At 39.9% G+C, this 19,160-nt stretch overlaps 1 protein-coding gene across 1 annotated transcript; it reads left to right on the top strand.

Annotated features, from left to right (window-relative positions):
- Nucleotides 1-8,050: 8,050 nt before the first annotated feature.
- LOC147313413 (uncharacterized) lies at nt 8,051-10,178 on the top strand. Its single transcript, XM_086262942.1, has 2 exons — nt 8,051-8,571; nt 9,123-10,178. Exons 1-2 carry the CDS (start codon nt 8,051-8,053, stop codon nt 9,784-9,786), a joined length of 1,185 nt encoding a protein of 394 aa, XP_086119068.1. The 3' UTR covers nt 9,787-10,178.
- The last annotated feature ends 8,982 nt before the right edge of the window (nt 10,179-19,160 follow it).

Genomic DNA, 19,160 nt, shown 5'->3' with positions numbered 1-19,160 from the left:
CTTCACCTGTCCCTCCTGCCCTTTCCTGCTCATTGTGTCAGATGTTTAGTTACTCCTCGGCCTCCTTTAGCAGTAATGATACTTGTAACAAATGTAGCATATTTGCGGCTCAGGAGGCCAGGATTACTGAATTGGAGACTCAGCTTCACACCCTTCATTCACCCGTAGCTAGCCAGGCCTCTGTAGCTGGTTCAGCTGAAGATAGTGTAGGCCCCGCTAGCTGTTTCCTGGCAGACCCCAAGCAGCTGGGGAAAGAGGGTAGCTGGGTGACTGTGAGGAGGAAGCATAGTCTTAAACAGAAGCCCCAGGTACACCACCAACCTGTTCATCTGACTAACCGTTTTTCCCCACTCGGCAACACACCCGCCAGGGGTCAAGTCTGGTAATTGGTGATTCTGTTCTGAGACATGTGAAGCTAGAGATACTGGCAACCATAGTCAGTTGTCTTCCAGGGGCCAGAGCAGGCAACATTGAGGAAAATTTAAAACTGCTAGCTAAGGGTAAACATAAATTCGGTAAAATCATAATTCACGTTGGCAGTAATGACACCCGGAGTTCACTAAAATCAATATTGAATCGGTGTGTAACTTTGCCAAAACAATGTCGGACTCTGTAGTTTTCTCTGGTCCCCTCCCCAATCAGACCAGGAGTGACATGTTTAGCCGCATGCTCTCCTTAACCCTTTAAAGCCGGTTGGAGCGGGCATGCTCCGTTTTGCGTAACTATTTTTAAATCCCGGTAGAACTGCAACCACGTAAGCTAGCGCAATAAATTTTTTGGCATATGAAACCGGAGGAGTTGTACTTACATCTTATGCCATCAGCTTGATCTAGGTCACAGTTTCCTTCCACATATAGCTTTGCAAAAACTGCATAAAAAGCACTTGCAGCAACAAAAACATTCCACAAACACGCTTTGCCGATCCTATCAGCTGTTCGCAGTGTTGGGAAGGTTACTTTTAAAATGTATTCCATTACAGAATACAGAATACATGCCCCAAAATGTATTCTGTAACGTATTCCGTTACGTTACTCAATGACAGTAACGTATTCTGAATACTTTGGATTACTTAATATATTATCATGCTTTTTACAACAACGTGAATGTACTATTGCTGTGTGATTTATTACTATTACTGAAGGTCCGCGACTCCAAACTGTAGTAAAGGGACCTCTGACTGATACGGCGGGGTCCCTGTCGGCTCGTAGCCGAAAAATAGCTTTACTTTGTTGTGTGGGTCAACTTTTCTTGCGAGAGACAGAGAGAGGCGTTGAAAGGCTGCTCCAACGGAACTTATTGTTTTCGGAGGAAAACACGAACACGGTGTACAGTCGAGTCTTAATAGCTTACTTACAACTGGGCTCGTCAGGCACTCTTCTTGGCTGCAGTGGTTATTATTATATTTACATGCTTCCAGCTCCCGTTTTTCCTCGATGACAACTCGTACCTTTCCACTCCCCTTTTTCTCCCTCCTCGCGCTCACAGACCCATAACGTGTATGGCAGTCCATTCTCCCTGCAACATGGACTACACTGCTCATGATGCTACATTCTTTAGAGCTATGCTTGTAGCATTCTGCCTGTTAGCTTAGCACAACAACAACAACAACAACGAAAAGGCGCTCTCTCACCCAGGAAACACACAGTCGCAGAGAGAGAGAGAGCGCGTCGCCCTGTAACCATGGAACGTAGCTGTCAAACAAAACCCAAACAGTCCTGACCCGCGACAATATGAAACAGGAAAGTACCGCAGTGTAATCCATTTATTTCAACAAAGTAACTGTATTCTGAATACCACCTTTTTAAACGGTAACTGTAACGGAATACAGTTACTCATATTTTGTATTTTAAATACGTAACGGCGGTACATGTATTCCGTTACTCCCCAACACTGGCTGTTCGTAACACTTCCTACGTCCATCAGCTCGAACTATCGCATGTCCTTCATGACCTGCCCGAATCCGGAAGTGATGTCATTTTGCGGAAATGTAGTTTTTTTTTTACCATCAGGGCCTTATGAGCCTATAGTTGTGTTTTTAAAAGTTATGTTTGACTTTATGACTTTCTGTGTCGTTTCTGGGATGCTTAGGACTCATATTGCACTGCTGAAAATAGTTTATTTTGATCCATATCTGTTTTTTTGCAAATTTGCATTATAATATTTATTTTCGTTTTTCCTGCAGTATATAAAAATTGTGTATTTCAAAAATAAAACTATGAAGACTTCCTGTGGTGGGAAACTATTTTGTGCAACTTTTTTGTATTTACAGTTTTGAGGGGTAAGCCTCTTAAATTTTTCTAACTAGAAATATATGCTAAAAAAAACAAAAATGATTTTAAATTTTTTTGTAGTTTATTGCACTTTTCTGCAATTTATGTAGTTACTATGCACTTAATGCATACATATTATTACAATTTGGGCTATAATGGTTGTATTGATGTATATCAACTTGAAATGCGCCCAAAAATGGCACTACAGCATGTAAAAATATAATATAAGCTCTGGCGGACTTGGTTCTATGGTAGGTCTTAAAGGGTTAAATTGCTGGCTGTCTGAGTGGTGTCCAAAAAATGATGTGGGCTTCATAGATAATTGGCAAACCTTCTGGAGGAAACCTGGTTTTGTTAGGAAAGATGGCATCTATCCCACTTCGGATGGAGCAGCTCGCATTTCTAGAAATATGGACAAATATATTAAACCCCCCAAAATATGACTATCCAGAGTTGGGACCATGAAGAAGAGTTGCAGTCTTACACGCCTCTCTGCAGCTTCTCTCCTCCTGTTACCCCCCCCCAAAACCCTATTTCCACTCAGACTGTGTCAGCTCCCAAACAGACAAAAAACAAACTAAAAACCATCAATAAACGACTTAAACATAAAAAAAATCACAAAGAAAGAACAACATGTTATACACATCTGAACCAAAGAGTAAAACAGTGAAATGTGGATTATTAAATATTATGTCTCTCTCCTCCAAGTCTCTGTTAGTACATGACTTATTAATTGATCAACAAATCGATTTACTCTGCCTTACAGAAACCTGGTTGCAGCAGGGTGATTATGTTAGTTTAAATGAATCAACACCTCGAGTCATTGTAACTACCAGAAACCTCGAAGCACAGGCGGTGTGGCAGCAATTTTTTCACACCAGCCTATTAATCAACGAAAGACCAAGACAGACTTTTAATTCATTTGAAAGCCTGATGCTTAGCCTTGTCCATCCCAGCTGTAAAACTCAGAAACCAGTCTTACTTCTTATCATCTATGCTCAGTGATGGGAATAACGACCTTACAAGTAATGGCGTTACTAACGGCGTTACTTTTTTCAGTAACGAGTAATCTAACTAATTACTATTCCTATCGTTACAACGCTGTTACCATTACTAACAAGAAAATGCGGTGCGGTCGCGTTACTATTTTTCAACAAACAGACGGTTGAAGCTGTGTTTAGCTTACCGCATCTTATATCAGTTGCACGGAAGTAGCTGTAAGTAATCTGAGTGCTACCGCTTTAAGCAGCTGCGCACGCTCCTGCGGGCAGCAATCACTTTCTGGTAGACAAATCACTTTTTGGCACAACCCCCTTGAGCTAGGGGGAAAACAATCGCATGAATGCTGCTGTTTGACTGAGGAAGAATATAGTAGTCGTGGTAAGCCAATCACAAAACCACCTCAAGATGACAAAGCAACAAGGTGATATATATCAGTTTTTAAATTGTGTTGATAGGCCACATAAAACCAGAGTCATGATAAACAATATATACACAGTGTTTTTTTCCTCAATATTTTCATCACGTTTGCTGTCTAAGGACAGCGCTAGCAAGCACTCTCTGCTTATGACCAAAAAATAAAAAAGCAAAACAAAAAATGCCCGTTCGTGTTGGTGGAAAAATGCACCATGTCAACCAATCAAAAATTATATGGCGAGATGACATTTGGTTGTTTAGGGAAGAGGGGGAAGTTTTAGGAGTGACGGCGAGAAAGAGAGAGAGAGAGAGAGCAAGGGAGAAAGAGCAGAAAAAGAGAGAGAGTGAGTTTTGAGATATTGAGAGATTTGTGACGTTTAGCGTGTTTGAAGTGTGTTGTCTTGTGTAGTTAGTGTGTAGTGTTGTGAATAGTTTTGTGTTGTGTGTCAGAACAATGCTGTCTCCAGGTAGAAAACAGGATTGATACACCTGCTGCCGTCAGACCTGCAGGTGTCAGGCTATTCTCCCTTATAGTGGGCAGAAATTATCTTTTTGGAGTGGCACCAATAATTTGTGTGGCATCTTATTGAATGCAGAACACCTGATTGTTATGTAAATAGTTTGATATGGTTATAAAAAAAAGAGTAAAAGGTAAATGGCTGCAAATAACTTGTTGTTTGCACAACTTGTGCATATGATTTTAAAATTCACAATTTATATTTGCATTTAAGGTTATGAAATATGATTCAATGAACATTTTTGTGGTTGTTACAGTGAAAATATCACCTTTTCTACTTGGAATTGATGTTTTTTGTCTGATTTTAGATCAATTGTGTTAATACAGTATATCAAAATGAAAACATAACTGTAAATTCAGACACGTGAGGTTGTGCTGAAAAGAATGATACCAAACAAGGCAAAGTAAATAGTTTTTAAAGGTGAAATGTCGAGGTAAAGTCAAAAGTAGTTAAAATGGCCAATTATACCTTGGACACCAGAGAATTAAACATTTTTTTTATTAAAGTAACGCAATAGTTACTTTTCAAGTAATTAATTACTTTTAGAATCTGGTAACTCAGTTACTAACTCAGTTACTTTTTTGAAGAAGTAACTAGTAACTATAATTAATTACTTTTCAAAGTAAATTGCCCAACACTGTCTATAATCCACCTGGGCCTTACACAGAGTTTCTGTCTGATTTCTCTGACTTTTTATCTGATTTAGTGCTCAGCTCAGAAAAAATAATTATTGTGGGTGATTTTAACATTTATGTAGATGCTAAAAAGGACAGCCTCAACATGGCATTTAATCTGTTATTAGACTCAATTGGCTTCTCTCAAAATGTAAAAGAACCCACCCACCACTTTAATCACACTCTAGATCTTGTTTTAACATATGGCATAGAAACTGAACATCTAAAAGTGTTTCCTGAAAACCCTCCGCTGTCTGATCATTTCCTGATAACATTTACAATAATTGATTACACAGCAGTGGAGAGTAGACTTCATCACAGTAGATGTCTTTCTGAAAGTGCTGTAACTAAGTTTAAGAATATAATCCACCCACTGTTATCATCTTCAATGCCCTGTACCAACATAGAGCAGAGCAGCTATCTGAACGCTACTCCAACAGAGGTCAATTATCTTGTTAATAATTTTACCTCCTCACTGCGTACGACTCTGGATACTGTAGCTCCTGTGAAAACTAAGGTCTCAAATCAGAAGTACCTGACTCCGTGGTATAATTCTGAAACACGTACCCTAAAGCTGATAACTCGTAAGCTGGAGAGGAAATGGCATGTCACAAATTTAGAAGATCATCATTTAGCCTGGAGAAATAGATTGTTGCTTTATAAGAAAGCCCTCCGCAAAGCCAGAACATCTTACTATTCATCACTGATTGAAGAAAATAAGAACAACCCTAGGTTTCTCTTCAGCACTGTAGCCAGGCTGACAAAAAGTCAGAGCTCTATTGAGCCAACCATCCCTTTAACGTTAACTAGTAATGACTAGGGCTGTGTGATATGACCAAAATCTCATATCCCGATATAAGAATTCAATCGTCCCGATAACGATATAAATCACAAAAATGTAATCTTGAGCTTTATTGTGAAAGGTTTATGTGGAACATAAACAAGCGGACACACGATGGTGTTACCGTCGTTGTTGCTAACCACAACGCATAAAAACAGGCCCTTGTCCGTTCGTAGTGTGGTTATATTAAATATAAGAGAAAGAGAGAACTTTAAGAAATTAATATCCGATTATTAAGTGATGATGTGACGAATCCTACTTCCGGGCCTAAAGTAGTCTGCGTTTAATATAGCTTTTGTGTTGTTAACATGTTTAATGCTTTGTATTTTCTTCTATTTAATCTCAAAAAGCTCCTAAAAACAGTCAGTGATCCCCGCTGACCTCCCTCGGCTTTTATTACCGCTAGTCATTTATTTAAGCTCAGTTTTAAAACCTTACGATGTAACTACTGCACAGCCCATGCAGCAGTATATGAATGACTAACCTCGTATTGTGGATGGATTATCTCAGTTGTTCTCCTGGCTGAAGTTTGGTCCATTTACAGCATTCTGCCATGCGATGACATTTGTTCCTGACCACTGAGAACACTCACGTTAACTTTTATCGAGTGGAAAAAAAGTTAGCTTGTTTATATTATGCTAACATAGCTGTATACCAGCTAGCCAAATTCAGTAACCCTACAAACGTCACTGCTGTTTAGTTTTCTGTCTTAATTTATGTTGGGAGTGATAACAGAGCTGTACGTTTTAATTTGTTTCCAAACCCCCGCAGTCAGGACATGCTATATTGTATTTAGATGGAAGCTAGCGAGCTAACTTCCTGCTAACTTCTAACTCCGTTAAATGTCATAAATTCCATTTTCATGGATGCCTGGATGTTAAACTCAGTTGTTACACCTGGTAGAGCAGAACGCTGATCATTTTATTAAAGATGAAAGACTTTAGACAGTTATTTAACTCTCAGTAATGATATATCAAATTGATATATCAAATGATCATATCAATGACCACAGAGGGCTAGTGCCAAAGGCAGGACAGAATTTGAGGCTATGAATACTCCTCCCCTAAGTCCAGAATATTCCCTAGAGCCAGAAAATGCCCCGCAACCAGGACCCTCAAGGTTAGAAGAAGAGTTGACAGTTCAATGCTTTGCTGATTAGGTAGATTTTGTATTTGAATGATAAAACGTGATTTTGCCCTAAAAAGAGAGAGAGAGAGAGAGTGTGTGTGTGTGTGTGAGTCTACCTGCCTAATGCATTATAAACATATAATATCCAACGTCTATCTTATACTGTATCTAAACATTTATCTAAACATATATATATAATAATTGTGACAATATTTCCTGTGTTGTAGGCAATACATTGTTGGACGAAGGAATATTAGACAGGGAAGAAGGAGACTCAAGAATGAAATTAAAGAGCTAAAGGCCTTGTTGGAAAAGGAAAAGAGAAAAAAAGAAAAATACAAGAAGAGGTGCCAGCGTTTGGGTGGGGAAAAAAAATCCCCACGTTCTAAAGTGGATGCACTGCTGCGTCATGAAACAGTTAGCAACACAATTAGGAAAAGACTATTACTGCAGGAATCAATCATTGAGGAAATCAGGAATAAATACAAAAACACCAAAAAGGAACGAGAGAGGCAAATTATTGCAAAAACGACAATAGGAAAAATTATAAAGAAATACAGGCTACAGAGGGCTGCACAGACAGCTCTAGGCTTTTCAAAAAAGCGTGGTCAAAGACAAGATGGAGGGCTCATAACCTTTGAAAGAAAGGAAAGCAATAGATTACCAGTTGATTGCAAGCAGAAAATAAAGGCCTTCTTCTTAAGAGATGACGTCAGTCGGATGACAACAGGACGAAAGCAAACTGTAACTCAAAAGAAAATATAAAAACAGAAACGTTTGCTAACTGATTCACTGAAGAATCTGCACCATAAGTTTCTTTCAGAAACTGAGCATCAGGTCTCATATTCTTGTTTCTGCACCTTAAGACCATTTTGGGTTGTGGTGCCCACAGAAGCTGATCGTGAAACCTGTCAGTGCAGGACATATGAGAACTTACAGTTCATGGCCAATGCCCTGTACATCCAACGTCTGTCAGCAACAAAACACATTGAAGAGATGGTAGATGCAACAATGTGTGATGCTAAATCCAAAGTCTGTGCATACGGTGAGTGCAAAGACTGTTTCAGTACAACACACACACTCTTGAGACCTCCTAACAACACAGAGATAGCCTTTACCAAGTGGTCTCTAGAAGAGAATGAAAAATTAAATGATGGAGAGGTATCTGGTAAAAAGTCAACAATTACAGTGAAGACAACTGTCATGACAACAGAGGATGCACTTGCAGGGGAATTTCATGACAGACTACTCAGATTTAGGCGGCACGTCTTTAATATCCGATGGCAGTATAGGGCCTACAGACAACTGAGAGAAAATTTGAGAAACGATGAATGTCTGCTACATGTAGATTTTAGTGAGAACTACTCCTGTAAGTATTCTCAAGAAGTACAAGCAGTCCACTTCGGAGGGTCACACCAGCAGGCAACCCTACATACTGGAGTACTGTACACTGCAGCTGAACAGTCACCAGTAACATTCTGCTCTATCTCACCTTCCAGGCGGCATGATCCCCCTGCGATATGGGCCCATCTTGACCCTGTGTTAGACATGATCAGAGAAAGATACCCTCTTATCAAACACCTCCATGTCTTCAGCGATGGTCCAGCTACACAATACAAACAAAAGGGCAACTTTTACCTGCTCTCAAAAGAGCCATTCAAAAAAGGGTTCAAAAACATCAGCTGGAACTTTTTTGAGGCCAGCCATGGAAAGGGGGCTCCAGATCAGAATCAGAATCAGAATACTTTATTGATCCCTGGGGGAAATTATTTTTTGTTACAGTGCTCCATTTTAAACCAACATTAAGACAAGACAGACAATACGCTAACTAAGAATAGTACAATATATACATATATATACATACATACATACATAAGTCACTTATAAATAAATAGTTGGAAAAGAAACATGTGTAGCTGTAGCAGCAAACAGTGTGTTAAGTGGATGCGTTGTACAGGGAGATGGCCACAGGCAGGAATGATTTCCTGTGTCGTTCAGTGGTGCTTTTCGGTAATCTCAGTCTCTCACTGAACGAGCTCCTGTGACTGACCAACATGTCATGGAGTGGGTGGGAGGTGTTATCCAACATTGTCTTTATCTTGGACAGCATCCGCCTCTCCGACACCACCTTGAGGGAGTCCAGCTCCATCCCCACAACATTGCTGGCCTTACGGATCAGTTTATTAAGTCTGTTGGCATCTGCGACCCTCAGCCTGCTCCCCCAGCATGCAACAGCATAGAGGATCGCACTGGCCACCACAGACTCATAGAAAATTGGTATTGGAGCCACCCTTAAAAGGTCAGCTGACACAATTGTCCGCCATGGAGGAGATATCCCCAACGCAGAAGCTATGTTTCACAAGCTGAGAGACATGGGCACTTCAGTGGAACTTTTTTTTGTTGGAGAAGATGATGTTGAGAGGAAAGTAAAAGAAATTATTGATGGACCGACACTTGTGCCTGTCAAAGGAACCATGAAAATCCACCAAGTACTCAGTTTCTCTCCAGGAACAATAAAATACAGGGACATAACCTGCCTTTGCCAGGCAGACAAAGGTGTACTGGACTGTGAATGCTATGGCCTGAAGGAGATAAGCCTTAGTCAAGAGGCAAGTCCACATTGCACTGAGGGACCAACCCGGCCTGAGAACATCACAAAAGATCATATTGGTCAGTGGTGCATTATCAACTACGATGGTGAACCCTACCCAGGAATCATTCTGGAGGTTGAAGAGGATGTTAAAGTGAAATGCATGCACAAGAACGGGACCAACAAGTTCCACTGGCCAAGTCCACGTGAGGACATAACCTGGTATAGGGATGACCAGGTTGTGTGTCTGATGAAAGAACCAACACCTTTGAATAAGAGGTCAGTTCAGCTGGAGAGGAAAGTGTGGGATTTCCTTGAAAAAAACTGGAGTTGCTGGTCTGTTGCATAGGTAAAATGTGTGAGAAAAATGTTCATTATGTTGGGTGTACAGTGAAAATTTGCTTGTTTAATGTGGACATGTATCTACCTGTGTTGGTTGGACGGGCATGGTGAAGGTGTTCAAAGTTTCTTTAAGGTGGTATTTTTTGTCACTGATGTTATGTCCACCCTGTTACCTCCTGTCCACCCTGTTTCTCCTCTGTCCACCCTGTTACCTGTGTGTTTCTTTTGTTAATTAAATCAAATCAACAAACATAATGCATGTCTCTTTGGTTATTGGGAGGGAATGAATCAGCAAAATTAAGTTACTTAAAAATGGAGCCAATTTTTTTTTATATTCCCTTTGAATCTAAAAACAATCTTTTGAAATTACACTGTGTCTTAAAACTGAACCTGTCTTCTTTCAATATAATGCTTGTTTCAAATACTTCCTTGAAATTTCCTTGCAGATTTTAAAAAGGGAAATTGTAGCTTTTAGAAAATGTAAATATTACTATAACTGTGTATTCAAAACAGTTATTAATAGAAAATTGAATGTCCTGTAACAGGGTGGACATTTGGCACGTCATGGGTAAAGACTTTGATTTTAAAAAATATTATAATATAATATCCTTAGCTGGACCAATACATTTTTCTTATAGGTTGAAAATCCCTCTTTTAGATGAAATGTTAAAATAATTCAAAATTTTGTATTTTTTGATGAAGAGTGATCACACTGAAATGGCACCGAATAGTAGGAATGACCCATATATGGACCTGCAGCAGAGTTTAGGCCCAGACACGGCTAGTGACATCAGACTGAACAATCGGATAGCCACTACAGTGACCATCAAAACGATGAAAAAATATTGCCGTTGTCAGAGATATACAGTTATCAAACAGTCAGGTGAATAAACAACACTGAGACACTTGAGACTGTTAACGTGCTGCACGGGTGAAAACTCAGAGGGACCCAGTGCGAGGCACAGCTCTTTATTTATAGGTTACATTGTCAATATGCAAATGCTTTCTGGTGTGTGTGTGTGTGTGTGTGTGTGTGTGTGTGTGTGTGTGTGTGTGTGTGTGTGTGTGTCAAGAAGTTCGTGTGTGCTAATCTCTTGCGGTAAATGTCACAGGGTCAGCTTCCTGTTTCTGCAGAAAGCTGTGTCTGGTGAAATATGTGAACATAAGCAGAACATAACATTTGAAGCATAATCAAATAAAACAGTAAAAACTCTATAACATTCCCTCCTGTTGTTAATATATTTCACTCCTGAAGTTAATATTTTACACTTAATCATACTTTATTATCAGCCAACAATCACTTGCTTATAACATTTTCAATTGTAGCATCATTCAGTATGTGTGTGTGTGTGTGTTCCTATACTAAATCTTCTTCGTCCGGTTCATCTTCTTGTGGCAGTCCAACATAGGTGATTACTGTGGTCTGTACCATTTTGTCAATCATGGATCTTATGCATGGTAGGATACATATGGAAAACAAGCATAATAATAGAAGCAGAACTCCTATCAGTATGAGTCCTTTTATCACGAGGGTCTTCCAGCTGCCGCTCAGCAGCCAGGTCAGCCAGTCCTCTGTGTTCGTGACATAGTCTTGTTGCTACGCATTACTCAGTTGTCGCAACTTGTCTAGGGCGGTGGTCATGGTCAGGGAGTGCACGTTATCCGGGATATAGGTGCAACAAGTGGTGTTGAATAAGACACAGAGGCCCCCTCTCTCAGCGAGAATCATGTCCAGGGCGACCCTGTGTTGCATGACCACTATTCTGATCGCGTCGATTTCCTCATTCTGAGCCTTGTTTATCTTTGTTGAGCTGTTCAGGAAAAGTCCAAATCGATAGTCGAGAGTCTCAATTCTTAGCATGTTTTTTCATTTCCGACCCATCGGAACAGTGAGTGCAGGACCTTCTGTTCGGTGGTCCACAACTTGAACTCCGCTGGTACATCACTGCCCCAGATTGGGTCATGAGGTTGCACGTCATCAGTGCTCCTCTTGCGTCTTGGTTGGTTTTGATGGAATACTCTGAATGTGTGATCTGACACTAAAATTGGGGCGCAGAGTCCGGTGCTGTTGGGTGGGATGGTGAAGTATGTCTTTGAGCCACATGCCCACGCTGTCCCCTGCACCCAATATGTGCCATTCAGGAAGCTTGTCTGTGCCTTTCTGTCCTGTGGCATTCGGAAAGTCTGGGAGCAGTTTCGGTTCCTTCCCAGCCTTCTGTTGCCGTATGCGAAGGTGAAACATATTGGATGTTGTATTCCTGGTTCCCTCCTGACGTTGAATGATTTTCCCCTGTCATTGGTTGCAGGGGACACTGGAAACAGTTTATTTTGCGACACCACGAAACAAACGATAGCGTAAAATGAAACGATAGACGTTTTTATATCATCATCCGATATATATCGTTATATCGAACAGCCCTACCCATATGGAAAAGAAATAGTAAAAACCTATATGTGATTACTCATGAAAGTGGCCACTTTCATGAGTAAATCATATAAGGCTTACATGATTTTCTCATGAAAGTGGCCACTTTCTCATTACTTTCATACATTGTTTTAGTAAGTATCCAAAACATACAAGTTTCATTATATAATTTTTCAAGGGATCTTATATCTGTTTTCACTCTTATATGCTTTTCATACAAGTTTCACACAAGACAGATACAAACTTTATAAGATTTATATATATCTTTTCCATATGGGTAGTAATGACTTCATAAACTTCTTCACAATTTTTTTTTTTATCATTAGAGAAAAAATTACCAATAATTATCCCACAGATGTAATATTATCTACAGCTACTTTCAGTACCATTGATATTCATTTAGACTCTTTTTCTCCAATTGATCTTTCTGAGTTAACTTCAATAATTACTTCGTCCAAACCATCAACATGTCTTTTAGACCCCATGCCTACAAATCTGCTCAAAGAAGTCCTGCCATTAATTAATGCTTCAATCTTAAATATGATCAACCTACCTCTAATAATCGGCTATGTACCACAGGCCTTCAAGCTGGCTGTAGTTAAACCTTTACTTAAAAAGCCATCCCTAGACCCATCTGTCTTAGCTAATTATAGGCCAATCTCCAACCTTCCTTTCATATCAAAAATCCTTGAAGGCGTAGTTGTCAAACAGCTAACAGATCACCTGCAGAGGAATGGCTTATTTGAAGAGTTTCAGTCAGGTTTCAGAGCTCATCACAGCACAGAAACAGCTTTAGTGATCTTATGGCCTCTGACAGTGGACTCATCTCTGTGTTTGTCCTGCTAGACCTTAGTGCAGCGTTCGATACTGTTGACCATAATATCCTATTACAGCAATTAGAACATGCTGTAGGTATTACAGGTACTGCGCTGCAGTGGTTTGTATCATATCTATCTAGTAGACTCCAATTTGTTCATGTAAATGGAGAGTCCTCTTCACACACTAAGGTCAATTATGGTGTTCCACAGGGTTCAATGCTAGGACCAATTCTGTTTACATTATACATACTTCCCTTAGGCCAGGGGTCGGCAACCCTAGGCACACGTGCCACAGCTGGCACGCGAAGGGTTAACTGATGGCACAACCATAGCTGGACTGGCCATCGGGCATACCGGGCATTTGCTCTGTGGGCCGAAAGGTGGTGGGTATTTTTACACACTGGCCAGCTGGATGCTGACCAGTATGTAAAACTAACTCAGTTGTTTGGTGGTGGCTATGGCGTAGCTTCCACAGATTCAGTAGCATTAGTAAGTGGTGGAGGCCAGCAGGTGGATGAGGGAGAGGGGAGGCAGGAGGAGAGACCCGAGGCAGCCGCCGGTCCGAGTGTCAGGTGAACTGAACTTCAGGTAAGAAGTTATGACCTGCAGTCTATCTGGGTCAGTTGCCAACCGACCTGTAAAAACAGAATCGTCATGATATCGGTTTGGATATGTGGTGAGAGGGAAACACAAAGATGAATCATCAGAGCTGAACAGGTGATGGAGAAACAGGTTTACCTTTTAGGTGACATGAATGAGTTGAAGGGAAGTTATGAACTGTTTCTGAGAGACAAATAACACCAGGATCCTTTTCTCTCTAGATTTTATGTGTCTGACTGAGACGTAGCAGCAAAATAAGGATTATGTCCACTTGAATGAAATCTGCCCGTCTGGCTGTTCTGTCATTGGAACTCCGCGTCTTTTAGGACGTGGTGGAGGACTTGCTGCTGTTTACCAGGACAGACTCATATGCAAACTGATGACCTCGGACTTCTTTTCTTCATTTGAGTCACAGATGATGAAGGTCGGTTCTCTGAAAACTTTTTACTGTATTTTAATCTATCAACCTCCTGGAGCTGCTGGGGTCTAACTGAATTTAAAGACCTTCTGACATCGATCATTAAACTGGAGAAGGTTGTAATATTGGGAGACTTAAACCTTCATATTGATGACGCTTCCTGTAACACTGCTGCTGAGCCCATCACCATCACTGAGTCTTTTAACTTTAAGCAGCATGTTTCTGGCCCCACACATACAAAGGGCCACACTCTTGATCTTGTTTTCTCCCTGGGTTTAAATATACATGATGTATGTGTGGAAGATGTCCATGTGAGTGACCATAGTTGTATATTCTTTAATTTGTCATTTTACGTGGATCCTTCACCTCCTAAATTGATGATCCAAAGGCGGATTATAAACCAGGATGCTGCTAGAAGGTTTTCTGCCATTCTGAGTTGTATAAATTGTCTGTGAGGAACCTTGGAGTAATTTTTGACCAAGACATGTCCTTCAATGCACATATTAAACAAATATGTACGACTGCTTTCTTCGATTTGCGCAACATCTCTAAAATTGGAAAAATCTTGTCTCAGAGTGATGCTGAAAAACGAGTTCACGCATTTATTACTTCCAGGCTGGACTACTTCACTATTCATTATTATCTGGATGTCGGAAAAACTCCCTGAAAAGCCTCCAGTTAATCCAAAAATGCTGCAGCAAAAGTACTGACAGGGACTAGAAAAAGAGAGCATATTTCTCCTGTATTGGCTTCCCTTCACTGGCTTCCTGTTAAATCCAGAATTAAATTCAAAATCCTGCTCCTCACATACAAGGTCTCAAATAATCAGGCCCCAGTTTATCTTAATGACCTTGTAGTACCACATCGCCTTATTAGAGCACTTCGCTCTCGCACTGCAGGCGTACTTGTTGTTCCTAGAGTATTTAAAAGTAGAATGGGAGGGAGAGCCTTCAGTTTTCAGGCCCCTCTTCTGTGGAACTAGCTTCCAGTTTGGATTCGGGAGACAGACACTATCTCTACTTTTAAAATTAGGCTTCAAACTTTCCTTTTTGCTAAAGCATATAGTTAGGGCTTAGTTGTGCTGCAATAGACGTAGGCTGCCGGGGGATTCCCATGATGCATTGAGTTTTTCCTTTCCAGTCACCTTTCTTACTCACTATGTGTTAATAGACCTCTCTGCATTGAATCATACCTGTTATTAATCTCTGTCTCTCTTCCACAGCATGTCTTTCATCCTGTCTTCCTTCTCTCACCGCAACCAGTCGCAGCAGATGGCCGCCCCTCCCTGAGCCAGGTTCTGCCGGAGGTTTCTTCCTGTTAAAAGGGAGTTTTTCCTTCCCACTGTCGCCAAAGTGCTTGCTCATAGGGGGTCATATGATTGTTGGGTTTTTCTCTGTAACTATTATCGTACGATCTACCGTACAATATAAAGCACCTTGAGGCGACTGTTGTTGTGATTTGGCGCTATATAAATAAAATTGAATTAAATTGAATAAGTGGAAAAAGATGGATCGATGAATGGATGGGGGACAATTTTATTTTCAGCTCTTCTCCCACTCCGCTTACAACCTTATTACAAACTACAGAGTTGCTGCTCTATAGAAGCAAATCCTAAGGCTCTTTCAAGAGCTGCTCTGATCTACTCTTTTCTATTACAGTTTATTTTGTTCCTTTCCAAACTTTAACTTTGTTATTCTAGTCATCCCTGTGTATTTCTATCTCTCCAGTTATTGCTCTCTCTCACACTGTCTGTGTGTGTTTCTGTGTTATATGGTGAGCTACATCGAATTTGGAAACTACACTACTGAATGGCAACAGCTTCACTGAAAGTATGTCTCAGCCTTGTCAGCACAACTGGAACAGAAACAGTGAAGGAAGACGCTTAACCAGTGACCAACAAGAAGGCTGGGATAAGTTCCTTATGTTTCAAATTACATTCTTATATTAACAATGTCTTTTACTGCATTACATTCACATGTTTTTAGATCAAGTGGAAACATGGAAACAAATCAGCTTCCATCTTTTGGTCTCCTTGCACATACACAAAAGCTGACATTACAGTGAATGGCATAGATCAAAATGAAAGAGCACAAAATGCTCTGCATGCTTTCAAGATTCCACCAGATAAAGTTAATCTCTGCGCACACACCTACATGAAGGGGGAAAAATGTATAATTTTTACATGTTCAGTCTTTTGAGAATTTGGAAAAAGTCAAGGAGAGCCTTAAAGTCAGAATTGTCATTTGACATGCAGACACACTGTTGGGTTCATGATGTTCAGACGTTCTAGGCAAAGACCTTTATTTTTGTATCAAGCACCAGCCTAGTATGGAATGTTCGGGGGAAATTGGCACGGGGCATTGCCGTCCTGGGAAAAGCAAAGCATATGTTGGATCAGAAAGCACTGCACATTTTATACTGTGCTTTACTACTGCCATATATGAGCTACTGTGTAGAGGTCTGGGGAAACACATACAAAAGTAACACACAAACAATAACTATAATACAGAAAAGGGCCATTAGATTAATAAATAATGTAGGGTACAGGGACCATACAAATGCACTCTTTGTCAAAATGCAAGCTATTAAATTCCAAGACTTGGTGAAGCTTAAAACAGCGCAAATAATGTATAAAGTCAGAAATAACTTGCTTCCCAAAGAAATCTGTAAATTGTTCATAGAAAGAGAAGGTGGGTATAACTTAAGAGGGAAATGGAATTTAAAAATACAAAGTGCTAGAACAACTTTAAGAACTATGTCAATCTCAATTGCAGGAGTTAAATTATGGAACAGTCTAACAGAAGAAATAAAAGACAGTCAAAACATAAAACAGTTTAAAGTAAAATATAAAAACCTAATTTTAAATAAGTATAAGAATGAAGAAAACGGGGTTAACCCAGGACGGTAATGTTGCTGGTAATGGTGTTGCGGTTCTTTTTTGGTTGTTTTTTTGTTTTGTTTTGGTTTGTTGTTTTTCCATAACTTGTGTATCTGCAAATATACACATCTGTATTTTTCATATGAAAGAAACTATACTGTGGTGGGGCTTGCTAATTTCTTGTTTTTGATTTATGTATGTTATGTTTTGTTTTACTTCATATGTTTATATGTTTCATATGTTGTTTGTTTAATTTAAGACAAAAAAAAATTAAATGAATGAGAGGTAAAACTTGAGGGGGTAGGGACAAATAAGTAAATACTTCAGCCTACTCCTTTTCAAACAAATAATGGAATGATATTTTGTAATGATTGTGAAGGCACATGTTTGAAATGTTTGAAATAAAAATGAACTGAACTGAACTGAACTGAATGCCAGGACTGCCATAATGAATTAATTAAATACACCATTAAATAATTAATTAAATCTGGCAATAATTAATTAAAGTTGGAAATAATTAATTACATAAATATTTACGACACATGTAATTAATTAATTATTGACACATATAATTACTTATTGACACATTTAATTAATTATTTATTTATTTCACATTTTAATTAATTATTGCCACATTTAAATAATTATTTAATGGTGTATTTAATTAATTCATTTTGGCACAGTTGACTCCTTCAGGTCTCACCATGAAATTATTTTATCTGTCAGCCTATATCATTTTGTGCGGCTGGATCTGGAATGGTGTGCTATGACTTTTGGTGTTTATGACTTTTATAGTTTTTTAAATGTTAATATTTTAGTGCTAATTTTCCCGCGCTTATCTGCCGCACAGTATTGAGACATGGGTTACATATGTTATATCATTTTGTGCGGCTGGATCTGGACTAGTATGCTATGACTTTTGGTGTTTATGACTTTTATAGTTTTTTAAATATTTAGATTTTAGTGCAAATTTTGGCCCATTTCTAGGCCCATGGGAAAGATTCATCTTTTGGCCCCATAGAAACAGACTTCATTTGTGGTGTGTTGGCTCTCTCTAGTGGTATACCGGGAGTAGTACGGCCGAAAGGGTGTATGCTTGGTGGAAAACTCCATATCCCACAATTCATAGCACGCCTCTACACAGTCAAACAATGGCGGCCACCACTTCGTTTTATATGTCTTTTATTAGTGTTTCTAGGTCACAAAATAAACTTTTAAGACATTTTCGTGTAAACTTCAAATATCTGCTCGTTTTATCAAGACATCCCATATTAGCAACAGTTCTCTTACGATGTTGCTGCTAGCTGGTTAGCTAGCAAGCACGGCTAGCTAGCGCGGCTAGCGCCACTTCGCTAAAAAGCACCCAGGCTTGGCTTACAGTGAGGCAGCTCACACTCCTTTCACCCCCCCGATCGCTCGCAAAGAGTCTGTGTCTCAGCTGGACTTATTTTTAGTTTATATGGGACGATGATGCTGGTCGAGTTGTTTGGTGGTGGCTAACGCGGAGCTACAACAGAGGGCAGCTAGCCACCGGTGTATGACAGAAAGGACATGCAGGAAAAAGAGACATACTAGGCGGCCGCCGATCGACCGGTGGTGGCTAACGCGGAGCTCAAACAGAGGAGAAGCAGACCCAAGGCGGCTGCCGGTCGGAGCGTCAGGTTAACTGAATTTCAGGTAAGAAGTTAAGAACTGCACTCTATTTGGGTCAGATATAAACCGAGTTTAGGTGTAGTTTATTTTTGTTGTGCTGACTTTTTACAATCAGTTACAATAACTTGTACTGCGTGCTAGCTAGAAAGACCGAGTTTCTATACAGCTATGTGCGCGCTAAGTTACTGATGTTGAACTTTATTTTATTCATAAGGGTTAGTTCGTAGAGTTGCCAACCGTTTCGTACAAACGGAATTGTCCCGCAATCAGAGAAAATATTACGCGTTTCGTATTGAGCTGAAAAGGAACACAGTTTGTCCCGTACTTCAGGTAGAACCAAAGACGACACAAAGCTGGATTTATTCTGTTGTTACACAGCCTCCCCTGTCATTCTCTGGCCTGTTACAACTTCAATCATGAAACTGATCAATGATCGGCTTTTCTCTCTTGTTTGTTTGTCGCGTTAAACAACAGAAGCATGTTTAAGCTGTTCTAACTGTTGTTAGAATTCATTTGATTTTAATTTCTAGTATCAGCTGATGTTTGCTGGAGCCACAGCTGTATCATCAGAATTCCTTACCGAATCATC

Source organism: Aulonocara sp. 'chitande type north' Nkhata Bay, linkage group LG15 (genome assembly GCF_057382095.1).
Source record: "Aulonocara sp. 'chitande type north' Nkhata Bay isolate Kocher_YH1m ecotype deep benthic linkage group LG15, A_spYH_male_GT1.1, whole genome shotgun sequence".
NCBI lineage: Eukaryota > Metazoa > Chordata > Actinopteri > Cichliformes > Cichlidae > Aulonocara > Aulonocara sp. 'chitande type north' Nkhata Bay.
The sequence above is the reverse complement of the archived record's forward strand: the minus strand, read 5'-3'. Positions and strand labels throughout refer to the sequence as shown.